Source organism: Lactuca saligna, chromosome 5 (genome assembly GCF_052625555.1).
Source record: "Lactuca saligna cultivar CGN05327 chromosome 5, ASM5262555v1, whole genome shotgun sequence".
Classification (NCBI taxonomy): Eukaryota; Viridiplantae; Streptophyta; class Magnoliopsida; order Asterales; family Asteraceae; genus Lactuca; species Lactuca saligna.
Window position 1 is genome coordinate 188,460,128 of NC_136421.1, and position 14,424 is coordinate 188,474,551.

Below are 14,424 nucleotides of genomic sequence, written 5' to 3' on the forward strand. Positions count from 1 at the left end.
AAAGAAGAATAAAGGTGCTACTGTAGCTCAGTTAGAATATACTCAAGTTCTCGGCAGCTTGACGTATATTATGAATTGTACTAGACCGGACTTGGCTTATAGTGTAAGTAGATTGAGTCGTTACTCCCACAATCCTGGGAAAGATCATTGGTATGCATTAGTAAGAGTGCTTAGAATGGAATCATTTCCATTAGTTACATAAAGTCAAAGGAAAATATAGTTGATCCCTTGACAAAAGGCCTGAGTAGAGAGCAAGTTCTCTTCACATCGAGGGGAATGGGCTTAAAGCCAACACAATGAGTCACCAACTGGCGGAAACCTAACCTAGCAACATTAGAGATCCCATGGTCTAGGTTCAATAGGACAACTAGTTGGGGAAGACTCAAAGAAGCACTAACACAAAGGTATGCTCACTCCCATGATATTTGTTTTGTGTTTTTCCGTTGATGTTATAGGGATGAATGCTTTATTCTTAATAATGCTGATAGCTTCTACAGTGGAATAAGTACGGATTATTCCAGATTAGCATTACCTATGTGAGATGGATGTGAGGTCGCATCTTTGGGAGCTGGTATGGCTAAAGCTCTCTAAAAGTCTCATGAAGAAAGGATCGTTCATGAACGAAATGAACACAACGGTAAGAAATGATCTATGCTTAGATATGATATGTGTGATACTTCTTGTTTTTTATTCTACTATAAAAAGTGGTTAGTTCAAGACTCTAGTTCACTACCCACAAAGTAGATCCAAGTAGTACTCACTATGAAAGGTTCAAGTTTTACAACACCTATTCAGATGCATGTCATATCTTACTTCCCTTATTTGAATATCAAAGTTCACTTATTTTCTTTCAAATGTGGGGTATTATTGGAGTTTGAATAGAAAATGTGGGGTATTGTTGGAACTTTGACTACAAAATTACAATGTGGAACTTATCCCACATTGGTGGAAGAGAAAACCTTCTCCCACCTTATATGTCTAGTCCCACTCATTTAACTAAATGGGTCAAGTAATGGGTTAAGCATATTGGGCTTGGGTTGTGGTGTTGGATTAGCCTAATTGGACTTAAAATGGGCTAATATCAAGAGAATATTTAATGGTCAAAAGATGGGCCTTGGGGCTCTTGGGGTCTTCCTGATTAATTAGATAATTTTTAATTACGAAATTATTTTTTTTTTTAAATTCGTAATTACTGAATGACAGGTTTTTAACAGTTATTTTCGGTTTTGACAGTTTCCAACTGTCATAACTAATACCTATAAATACCTGTTTCATTCATCTGAAAGGGGTTGCAGAAATCATCATTCACACCACAGAATTCTCTTTAAAAATTCGTTCTTCCAAAGATGAAGGGAACATAGGAATTTCGTCAGAATCAAGAGAAGTTCTTGATTGATTGTTGTATCCTCTAGACAGATCCCCACCAGGGAAATTTCTGTCTTAGGACACTGCAATTTGCAGGCCTCAATCTACATAATTTCATTTTTGTGTTTCTGTTGTAAGCATAAACCATCAAGTATGTTTTCTGCAAACTGATTCTTGTATATTTCATATATATATATTTCAATTTCGTTTGTGTTATTTCTGTTAATCTTGTTGATTGTATACTTTTGTCATAACACCCCCACCAGGTCTACAAATGGTAGTGTACAAGAGAAACTGCGGTGAATAAATGTTTGGATGGATGGACCACCTTTAATACAGGAGTTGCTATTGCATAGAGCTGTGGTAAATAACAAAACTCCTAGATTTTACATGGTCTATTTTTCTTGAGTTCACTCAGAAGAATTACCCAACATATTTTTGATAGGGTAAAATAGCTATAAATGTTCAATAGTGGCTTATGCAGAGAGATATGTGGACAGACTTAGGCTTTAGCTGCAAATTCGTTGGGTATTGTTTTGGAAACTCAAATGTACAATTGTGATGACAAGTCAACTTTTTCTGGTCAAATATATATTTCAGTTTTAAAAATTACTAGATCAACATATATATATATATATATATATATATATATATATATATATATATATATATTTGTATTAGATATTTCGGGAAATGATACAAAACCTACAACGTTTCCAGAGTTAGTCGATTCTGTCCCTAAAGTTATTTTGTCGCCTTATGTGGGCACAATGTGGATGCTGACTAGTTTGAACGGTCCCCTTCACTTATGAAAACCGGTTTCTTATGCTAACTTTACATTTGAAGCACATGTGTCACCCACGCCATCGTTGATGTGGTCAGACTTGTATGTGTGGTTGCCTAGGTGCATGACTAATGATGGAGCGAACCTTGGTCCCCAAAGTTGACTGTTTAATTGGTCTACCACCCCTTATAAAACGGATATCCATTCTCTAAAATGAAGAAACCCCTAAAAATCCTTACCAAAAATTGACAAAAACTTGTTCCCTCAAATCACACAATGGGCTCCAACCAAAGTTTCTTCCCCGACTTGCAAATGCACATATTCATTATCCTTTATTTCTTCTTCCAAATGTTTGCTTCCATATCAACAAACCTGGAAATTCAGTTCTTCTGTTAAAAAACTCATAAGACAAATTTCCCAACATCATCATTTCTCATATCAATTTAAGATCAAGAAACAGATGGTTTTCAAGTTACTTACAACTCAAAACTCACTACATAAACCCTCAGATTGTCATTCAACATAATCTATTATTAACTATCAAATATGAAAGAAAACTGATCACAAAACCTTTTTCATACTCGAATACAACAAGCAAAACAGATGTATATAATAATCTAACAACAAAGATCTCTCAAGAGAGAAAGACGAGAGAGAAAACCCTAAATCTGATAGCTTCAACTGAACGAAAGTGAAGACTAGAGCCTTCTCTCTCTTTATTTATATCTTGGATCACACCCACGAATATAACTTGAAGACAAATTGACCCGAACTCAACCCGCGTGTTTCAACTGATCCCTGCATACACAACTAATCTTTGCAAAACATATTATCTACACAACACACCCTTCACACTTACTTCTTAAAAATAAATATGAGATTGTAAAATACAATTGAATATTTTCAACATCCCCCCTCAATCGAAATATTTATTTTTTGAAAATATCAATAAGACCCATTTTATTAGATAAAAATTCATGTTGTTTCACACTTAAAGATTTTGTGAGTATATCATCATTTTGTTCATCAGAATCAATTTTTATAAGTTTTAAAACACCACTAGAAATTTTTTCCCTAACAAAGTGCAGATCTACTTCAAAATGTTTTGTCCTTTCATGAAATAAAGGATTAAGAGCCAATTTAATTGTAGAACTATTATCACAAAAAACAGAAACAGGAATAAGATTTTTAACTTCAATTTCAAATAGAATTTTTAATATCCAAATTATCTCACATGTGATAGAGCCAAGAGCCTTGTATTCAGATTCAGTGGAGGATCTGGACACAGTAGACTGCTTTTTATTTTCCAAGAAATAAGACAATTATTAAGATATACCATATACCCAGACACAGACCTTCTTGTAGCTAAACACTTAGCCCAATCTGCATCCACAAAACCTTTTATTTCCAATACACTAGATCTGGTTAAGGCAATTCCTTTTCCAGGACTATTTTTTAAATACCTTAACAATCTAAAAGCAATATTTAAATGTAACTTTCTAGGACTATGCATATATTGACTTAAAACCTGAACTGCATAAGAAATATCAGGTCTAGTAACTGTAAGATAGATAAGTTTACCTATTAATTTCTGAAATTCAGTTTTATTCACCAACAACTCATTTTTCCCATCATGATTATTAGAATTTATAACAAAATTTGTTTCCAAAGGTGTGGTAACAGGCTTACAGCCAAGCATACCATATTCATGCAACAACTCAAGACACTATTTTCTTTGGTTTAAACACAAACCACTATCAAATTTAACTACTTCAATCCCCAAAAATATTTAACTGTTCCAAGATCTTTGATTAAAAACTGACTATTCATAAAAGACTTTACCTTTTTTAACTCTACTTCACTATTTCGAGTTAAAATAATATCATCAACATATACTAATAACACAGTTATAGAACCTTCAACTTTCCTAATAAACAATGAATAATCACTTATACTCTATTTAAAACCAAACTCAAACAATGAAGCACAAAGTTTTTCATTCCATTTCCTAGGAGCCTGCTTTAGTCCATACAAAGACTTAGTGAGCTTACATACTCTAGTATCATTACTAGAGTAATAACCAGGTGGAAGTGACATATACACATCTTCAGTAAGATCTCCATATAAAAGAGCATTATTAATATCCATCTGATATAATGACCAAGAATAATGAACAGAAAGAGATAAACAATACGAATTGTTACAATTTTTGCAACAGGAGAGAAAGTCTCTTCAAAATCAATCCCCTCTCTTTGATTATAACCTTTAGCAACTAAACGAGCTTTATATCTCTCAATTTCACCATTTGACTTATATTTAATTTTATAAACCCATTTACATCGAATTGGTTTTCTATTTTTAGGTAACTCAGTTATTTCCCGTGTATTATTTCGATGAAGTGCTTCCATCTCATCATTTATAGCTTTAATCCAATTTAAATTAGAAAAGGCTTCATTATAACTTTTAGGTTCAACAGTTTTATTTAGATTAGAAATAAAACACTTAGTTTTAGAATCAAGAAAAGAATAGTTAACAGATCTTTCAACACCATACTTATACGTACCTTCAACAATGTAATCAGCAAACTTAACAGGCATATGAGACTCACGCCTAGACCTAGACACACTTATAGACTGATCCATAGAAGGGGTTAAGATAGACTGACTATTTTCCTCAGACATACTCGAAGAAGAAGGAACAGATGAATCAGTAGGACGCACAATTGCCTCGCCACCAGGGTTGACAAAATTACTAGAATCAACATCATCCGTACCAATGGCTGCATCAGCACCATCCAATTGATACTCAACTCTCAGATCATCGAGATTAATATAATCATTTATATATTTATTATTATCAAATTCATCACAGGAAAAAAGATCACTAGGGCCAAAATTATTTGAAACCTTATCAACAGAAGTTGATTTCAACTTGTACGGAAAATTAGATTCATAGAACTTCACATCCCTGGATACAAAGGAAGAATTAGTATCCAAACTAAGATGTTTATAAGCCTTTTTATCAGAACAATATCCTAAAAGAATACATTTTCCAGCACGTTCAGACAATTTATCAAAAACATTTGGCTTAACAGCAAAACATAGATAACCAAAAACCCTTAAATAATCAAAACTAGGTGTTCTTTGAAAAACAAGTTCATAAGGTGATTGACCATTTAAAACAGAAGTAGGAATTTTATTTATTAAAAAAACAGAAGTCAAAACAGCATCTCCCCAATACTTAACAGGAACTCCTGATTGAAACAAAAGTGATCTAACAACAACTCCTGATTGAAATAAAAGTCATTTTTACATACATGTATTGACTCATAACCTAAGCCGATCTTTTTAAGTGTCTTTTTTGCTTTGTAATGTGAAGGGGGACCCTATTTCCTTCAGGAAATGCAGTTTGCAATAACTCAAGATGCTGATCGAATGAACTATCAATCCATTTGTTGATCACCTTGATATGCATCAGCTTTGCTAAAAAGTCAAGGGACGAAAACGAACATCCTAGATATAATTTGAATTGGACTTCCTCTAACAACTTTTGAAATCCATCATCAACACCTCTATCGTCTGTATCTAGGTTCCCTTCGTTGCGGTTGGTAACAGTTTCAATGACACCCCTATAACATCATGAATAACATCGGCCATCTCGTTACTACGCGATATGTCTTCGACAACTGGGTGAGTTGTATTTTCGTCGTGATACTTCCATATAATATAATGTGGACTAAAACCATGTTGAAGTATATGGAATTTCATTATGACTAGTAGTATAAATTTAGTGACATTACATTTGTTACACGGGCATCTAATTTGACCTTTGTTATCGACATGTGGTTTGGACCTCTCGAGAAAAGATTCGAGTCCTTATTGAAACAAGGTAGAGTTACGATTTTCAATAGTAGTCCATGTTTTATCAATAGGCATGTTGCAACTGAAACATAAGTTAGGTTTTAGTGTTTACTCTACAAGAAGTAAAGTTTGGATTGGATATTTATAAGGATAGACTAACCGCTCAATCAGATGAAATAGAAAACCAGACAACAGGAGATTATTCACAAGGGTAGGCTTCTAAACCCACTTTTTGAATACCTTACCTCATATGCAAATGTGTATTACATGATTAATCGTTTAAGAAAAATTCGTCAGCATTTCACTTTAGCTCCTAAGTATATATAAAATTATATACCGAGGAGCAAAGAGAAAATAACAACAGAATATTTCTTAAACAATCAATCATGTAATACACATATGCATCCTAAATTAGATAAGTTATTCAAAAAGCAGTCCCAAAACGGGGACAACCCGAAATTAATTTCTAAATCAATTTCGGACGGGTATTTCTAGGCTTTTGATGATTTAAAAAGATGAAACTTAGACTAAATTTTTTTTTATTATAGCATGGTACTTTAAACGATAGTACATATATTTGTTATTTATATCATCTTTTTTATATATATATATATATATATTTTTTTTTTTTCATATTTTGATTTATCAACTTATTTTTGTTTTTATTTTTCTATTTTGAGTAATTATAACTTAGTAGATTTAGCGTTTTAATTTTCAATGTTTTTTATTATAACATTTTACTTTACACGATATTATATATTTGTTATTTATTTAATTATTTTATTGTTATTCTTCTTCTTTTTCTTTTTAAAACGTTTTTGACCAATTTGATTTATCAACTTATTTTTATTTTTATTTTTCTATTTTAAGTAATTATAACTTAGTAAATTTAGCGTTTTAATTTTAATTTTTTTTGTTATTATAACATTTTACTTTAACGATATTATATATTTGTTATTTATTTAATTAGTTTATTATTCTTCTTCTTCTTTTTCTTTTTAAAACATTTTTGACCAATTTGATTTATCAACTTATTTTTGTTTTTATTTTTCCATTTTAAGTAATTATATCTTAGTAGATTTTCTTTAAAACCTTTTTGAGTACTTTAAACAATTTTAATTTTTTCTATTTTGAGTAATTATATCTTAGTAATTATAACTTTGATTTATTAATTTTGATTTATTTTTCTATCTTGAGTACTTTAAACAATTTTAATTTTTTTATTCTTCTTTTTAAAACCTTTATGAGCAATTTTAATTTTTTCTATTTTGAGTAATTTTAACTAAGTAATTATATATTTGTTATTTATTTAATTAGTTTATTATTTTTCTTTTTTCTTTTAGAAACCTTTTTAACCAATATTTTTTTATTATCTAATAGAAAAAAAAAAATCTATTATGATGTATTTATTTTATTTTTTTTAAGGTAGAATAAAATATATTTCTAATAATCATATGAATATTTTTAAATTTTACATATAAACTCATGCTAAACATACAATAGTTTCACACACACACACACACACACACACACACACATATATATATATATATATATATATATATATATATATATATATATATATATATATCAACTTCACATATAAATTCATCAACTCATACATGAACATACATGATCAACAAATAAAACATATCAATTTCCATATAAATTCATCAATTCCTACATTATCAACAACTGAAGCATATCAAACTAATCAAACTACCATGTTCCTGCATACAATAGTTTCCATACATTCAAACATATCAATTTTACATATACATTCAAACAAAGTTAACAATTTCAATCAATTTTACATATATATTCAAACAAGTTAAACATTCAACATACATTCAAACAAGTGAAAAAAATCAAAATAACCAAAGTCAAAATCAAGATCATATACATTCAATTTAACAGTTTCATGTCATACAATTTCCATAAATTTTACATATAGTTTCAATGAATTAACAAAGTTAACAAGTTTCAATCACATACATTGAATCAATTTTACATACACATTTAATTTAACAGTTTCGTTTCATATAAATTTCACACTTTCCAAATTTCAAAGTCAAAATAAATTTCACAGTTTGCAAATTTCACAGTTTCATGAATTATAAATATCCATATACAATCAATATTAAGAACGGAAACAGATGAAACTAACCTCTTCTCTCCCGAAAAAGTGAAGGTAAATGCAGTGGTGAAGCTGTAGTCGTCAGTGTCCCGATTGGAACGAGAAAAAAAACACTTGAAATAGGAATTAATATGTGGTTGTTATGTGTGTTAACAGAAGAATTGAAAGAGAAATTGGTCTTGAAAACAAAACCTCGCCGGAGATATGAACAGGAAATCGAAGTTCCAGTCGGGAATTTGGCGGCAATCGGCTGAGGAGGTGGTGGGACCTCGGCTTTGGAGGCAAATCGGGGGTGGGAGTCGAGTTTGGAGCCCAGTCACTCGTGGAAAAAAGTGGTCGTCGCCGCAGATACGACGATCGATCGCCGTTTGAGTGATTTTCAACAAAGGGGAGCAAATGGACTCTAGAGAAGACGAATTGGAACTAAAAGGGTAGGGACCATTAGCGGCGACAAGGAAGGGGCTATTAGCGGTGACAAGGGGCCATCAGCAACGACAAGCTGGAGGGAAATCATACGCGCGCTTTCAAGCGATTCCCAACCGTTGGATTGGGAAAGCATCGTAGGGCCAGTATTTGGTCTAAGGTTGGTCAACGGATTGACACGTCGCTGCTAAAAGCATGGTCTCTAATTCTTATTCACAGGAACAAAACCTATCCGTTGGATTATTTGCCGAACCAAGGGTGCGAATTGAAAGTAACGTGTCTCCGACGGATAGGTGGTGGTGATCTTTAGCGACGATACTATTAGCGACGACATCAATGTTTTAGCGGCGACACCAAACGCATCTACTCTGGTATCGCCGCTATTACTCATGTCGTCGCAAAAAGGGACGTCCCTAATATTCTTGTTGTGTACTAACAAAACTTAAATACATCTTTTTAATTTTTTTTAAAGTATGTATATGGTATATGGGCCATCAATGTCAAGTGAAAAGAGCGATAGGCACACAATGCAATGATCAAAACAGATGAATGATGTTCAATAGTGGCTTATACAGAGATCTATGTGGACGGATTTGGGCTTTCGTTGTAACTTTGTTGGGTATTGACGTATTGTTGTGGAAACTCATGATGCACAATTATGATGACAAGCCGACTTTTGTATTAGATTTTTTTTTTTAAATTAGTATTTTAAATGTTTTCTTTTAAATCTGCATTATTCAACACCTGATTAGTGTCGAAATTTGTCAAAAAATTCTTTCAAGAATCTATCAGTAAATGATATTTGCCGGAAAGTTGTTACAAACATATCGACTTTATTTAGATTTTTTTTTATTAATTTGGATTTTAATTGTTTTTTTTTAAATCTGCATTATTTAGGGCCTAAGTAATGACAGAATTTATCAAAAAATTGGTTCAAGAATCTATCACTAAATGATGTTCCACGGAAAGTTGTTACAAACATGTCGGTAGGAAATTTATGGGAAAAGTAAAAAAAAAAAAAGTCAAGAAAATTGCCTAAATGTCTTTTGTAACGGAACTAAGCTAAACATAACCTTTTTATTAGGCAAACTTACATGAAAACTAAAAAGCATTTAACATTTTCACAAAATAAAAAAAAAATAATAAAAAAAAAACTTAGGCAAATTTGACACCAAATTAAAAGCATTCAACATTTCCACAAAATAAAAACAAAAAAACTTACGTGCTTCATAAGCTAGGTCCCATCGGTCCATGAACTTTCAGACGAAATCCGAATGTTTGATCAAGCATTGTAATTTGCTTTTAAGTTTCACAGTTTCTTGCCAATGTGATATCCAAAAAAATTGAAGAAAGTGAGTCTCCATCTGTTGTTAAGCACCATAATTGCGACAATTCCCATAAACCCGGTTGTGAAACCGCATGTTGCACCATAAATCAATATCTTCTCATCACCATCATCGTCTTCATCTTCCTCAGCATTTCTTCCAGTTTCTGGGACTTCATCATGGTTGCAATTGATTGGCAAAGGACTACCACAAAGCTCATTATTGCCAGCATATATGGATGGATCAGTGAGCGTCTGGAGCTGACTTCCTGTTGGAATTCTTCCGAATAAGTTATTGTGTGACAAATTCAGATGGCTAAGAAATGTCAATGCCGACAGACTTTGTGGGATCACCCCTGAAAGTTGGTTTATAGAAAGATCAAGAGACTCCAACGAATTCATATCACCAATTCTATCTGGAATACGACCTGTGAGGTGATTGTTAGACAAGTTAAGACCAAGCAACCCAGAAAGAAGTATCAACTCCTTTGGTATTTCCCCCACCAGTTTATTGCTCGAAAGGTCCATGTTGACAACGTACCTCAATGTGTTTGTATACTCCAGTGTAACTCCTTTCATTACCTGGCTTAAACTGCGCTCGAATGTGCCTGGAGAAAGAATTGTAATGTAGTCTCCTCCGGTGATCATTCCACTTATGTTCTGGAAACAGCAAGGGATGATTCCTGTTAATTTGTTTTCTCCAAGATCCATGATTTGGAGAGTTGATATTTTACACAACTCTACAGGAATTGGACCTGTGAAGCTGTTTTTATGTAGCCTGAGGACAACAAGAACCTTTCTATTGTCACCAATCCATTTTTGTATACCTCCAAAGAATCTGTTTTCACCCAAATCCAACAAAGCTAAATTTGTGCAATTTGCTAGAGTTTTCGGAAGTTCACCTTGGAAACTATTGTTGTTTAGAGCTAACCATTGTAGCGAAGAGCCAAGATTTCCAAGAGAGTTTGGAATGACACCTGAGAGCCGGTTGGAACTTAATATCACAACCTTCAGCTTTTTTAGATTTCCAAAACAATCTAAAAAAGTCCCCAATAGCATATTTCTAGAAAGATCGAGAATAGCTAAATTTGTAACATTACACAGTGACTCTGGAATCAGTCCATTAAAGAGGTTGTTCTTAAGAAGCAACGTATTTGACACACTAACATAACCTTGTGTTAAAGACTCGATTGTTTGGTTAGATGGAAGGTTTGTCAATGGACCATTGAGAAAGTTATGGGAGAGATCCAGAATGGTCATGATTGGGAGCTCGCTAAGCCAATCTGGAAGAGGTCCATAAATGCTAGTATTGGAAAGGACTAGGGTGTCAAGACTTGTTTGTGTTCGAATCCAACGTGGAAATTCTGATTCAATTTTGCATGATCGAAGTTGAAGTGTTCTTAATTGGAAAGGAGGCCTCCAATCGGGCGAAATCTTGAAGCTCAATCTGTAGTTTGAGCTTGCATCAAAGTATTTTAACATAGATGTATTTGGGAAATGGGCTTCAGTGACTACACCAGATAAAGAATTGTTCGATATGTCAAGCAAACTAAGTTTGGAAAGTTTTCGAAAGCTAGGAAATGGCCCTTGTAAAAAGTTATCGCGTATATCTAGATACTCTAGTTTTGAGAGGTTTCCAAGCGATAATGGAAGCCCACACAACTGATTGTAGGGGAAACCCAAATTTTCTACATTAGACAGTCGTCCTATGGAGAATGGAATTGTCCCGTTCAACAGGTTTGAAGATAAATCAAGGTTTTTTAACAACATCAGGTTTCCAATAGAATTAGGAATCGAACCTGATAATTTGTTCCAAGATAGATCTAATTCCTGTAAACTTGTTAAATTTCCTAGAGCTTCCGGGATGTTTCCTGTTAACTGGTTAAATGCAAGATTAACCTCTCTCAAGGCCGATAGCCTTACTAGTGATTTTGGAATCTCTCCACCAAACTCGTTGTCAGTTAGAATCAGCGTCTCCAGAGAAAATCGGGCACATTCGGATCCATTCGTTGATGGCCCCATGAATCCCCCTTTCATAGAATTGAATGAAAGATCCAAACTCTTTAACCGACAGAGCCTCCAGACCCTGGTATCTTGAATAGCCTTAAAATTATTCAGTGCAAGGTTGAGATCGACAACGTTTCTCATGTCTGGGATTGAAGAATTGAGTTCATTGAATGAAAGATCAAGAACTTGTAAAGACGTCATATTTTGTAAAAACAGAGGGAATTCACTATGGAACAAATTGGAACTAAGATCAAGTTTTTGAATGGTGGAAAGGGTAAGATTTGAGTCAAGATGTGTTTGATAGAACTGAGAATTAGAAAGATCACAACCTGATAAGCGTAACTCTAGTAAAGAAGGAATCATATACAACAATACTTTGTTGAAATTTGGAGCTTTAACAATGCTCACTCTGCTCAGATCAAGATACGTGAGTGACAAAAGATCTGAAAACCATGTGAAATCATCCACGACTAGCAGATCCATGTCACCGAGATCAAGCACGCGCAAATTCGACAGATTTCCAATAAAATGAGGAACCAAACCAGAAAATCCCGCAGAATAAAGTATCAGATATCTGAGTTGAGTTAGCGATCCTATGAACTCAGGAATCGGACTGCCACCAAAATACGTCCCACTCAAATCCATGTAACTCAGTTGACTCAACTCAGCTAAACACGAATTCAACTCATTTCCCTTTAACTTCATGTGAGGTCTCGTAAGAAATGACCGATCACCTTCGATGTCAAGCCTTGTGATATGTCCGGTTGCATTATCACAGCCGACCCCTTGCCAGTGGCAGCACTTGTTTCCATGCCAAGATGATAGTCGACCAAAAGGGTCTGATACAATGCTGCCTTTGAAGCGGAGAAGAGCTTTTCTCTCATGTTCAAAGCAACCTGAAGTGAGGTTTGTGTTTGCAAAAGTGAAGAAGAGAAAGAATCGAACAACCCATAACTTCTTCATCATTATTGTTTCTTCACGAAGATACCATTGACAAGGTCATTATGTGTAGATATATGTCTTTTCCATGCACACAGCATGTAATATTCAAAATTTGCTTTTTGGCTAAAGCTTCCACTAAACCTTATCGCGTTAATGAAAAACACATTATCTTTAAAAAAAAGTATACTTTATATCAAGCATACATGATATGTTAGAAATATCTTTTTTTTTTTTTTTTTTTTTTTTTTTTTTTTTTTTTTGTGTGTGTGTGAAATAATTTTAAGAGATCGACTCAAAAACAGTAGCCCTGTCTTAATATTAGTAGTTAGTATTAATAATGTAACCTAATAAATCAAAATCATTTTTGCCCTGTGTCAGGTTTTCTATGCATTGCGATAGGTCATTTTATGTGAATTTTAAATTAAAATAAATTCATGTGTCAATTTATGGTTTTGTTAATTTTCACCAATTCAATTAATTCCACACATTACTGATTTATATATATATATGTAATTTTTATATTATATTAGATTAAATTAAATGTGACACCAAATGCAAAAGAATAGATATCTTCTTTCTTTTTTCTAAGTCCTAAAATTAAGGTAGGTTATAGCTCATTTTACATATCTTGAATGGGTACATAGTATATTTATATTATACTATTATATCGAATTTTGCCATTCTATTTATATCGTTCATTTAATAAACTTTGACGATGACAAGTTACGTTTTAAAAGGAAAAAACTGATTCATTTTACTATAAACATGTTCTAGATTTCATTTTGCAAAATTTTAGGTCTAGGGTTTAATTTAATTTGTTATAGCCTTGTATTAAACTTTCAAGCAATTTTCAAATGGAAAATATAATTTTAAATTTCAAAGAGTCGTTTATGTTTAGCAAAAAATATTGTACATTCTGAACTATATTTCTTGACTTCCTATGTTTTTACGTTTTGGAATTGAAGTAACGATTTATTGTTAATATTAAGTGTGAAACTCATGTGTTTTACGGGTTTATTAAACAAACTTAATATCAACTTGTAAACATTAAATGATTATTAAAGTAATACTTTTACATATATACAAATACTTTATTGAATAAGTACGTAATTGAACTCAAAGTACTAAAAATTAGTATTGACATATTTTAAATCAGTGTTATAAATCACAAATTTCTAAATACTTCTTTGAATACAATATTAGATGTCTTATTGGTAAGGTTACTGTCATTGTCTAAAATTAATATATTTTTATTCGTCTTTGTTTTTAAGTATTAACAATTCAACGTACAACTGCACATAAGTAAACATTTGTTGTCTTAAAATGAATAAATAAGCACAGGGATATCATTGACAATAGTAAGTACGGAATAGTACCATTTAACAAATATACTTATTGGTTATTTTGCAAAAAATACACATAATAAATCAAGGAATAAACTGAACATAAATGTGTAACATAAAATTAGGGATCTAAGTTCAAATAAATGGCATGATAGATACAAAAATAGCATTTGAGATGGTGAATATATCATTAGATCTTCTGTTATCCAAATAACTTTTTCTAATTTTTCTTTTTTCTT

General features: G+C 32.5%; 1 protein-coding gene across 1 annotated transcript; it reads right to left on the reverse strand.

The window, feature by feature from the left end:
* Positions 1 to 9,627: 9,627 nt before the first annotated feature.
* On the reverse strand, positions 9,628 to 12,873 carry LOC144998569 (uncharacterized). Its single transcript, XM_078958314.1, has one exon. The coding sequence runs from the start codon at positions 12,864 to 12,866 to the stop codon at positions 9,879 to 9,881; it is 2,988 nt and encodes a 995-aa protein (XP_078814440.1). The 5' UTR covers positions 12,867 to 12,873; the 3' UTR covers positions 9,628 to 9,878.
* Between the last annotated feature and the right edge of the window lie 1,551 nt (positions 12,874 to 14,424).

Bases quoted from the DNA above. Each gene is read 5' to 3' on its own strand.
- LOC144998569 (XM_078958314.1), bottom strand. From the start codon at position 12,866: ATGATGAAGAAGTTATGGGTTGTTCGATTCTTTCTCTTCTTCACTTTT.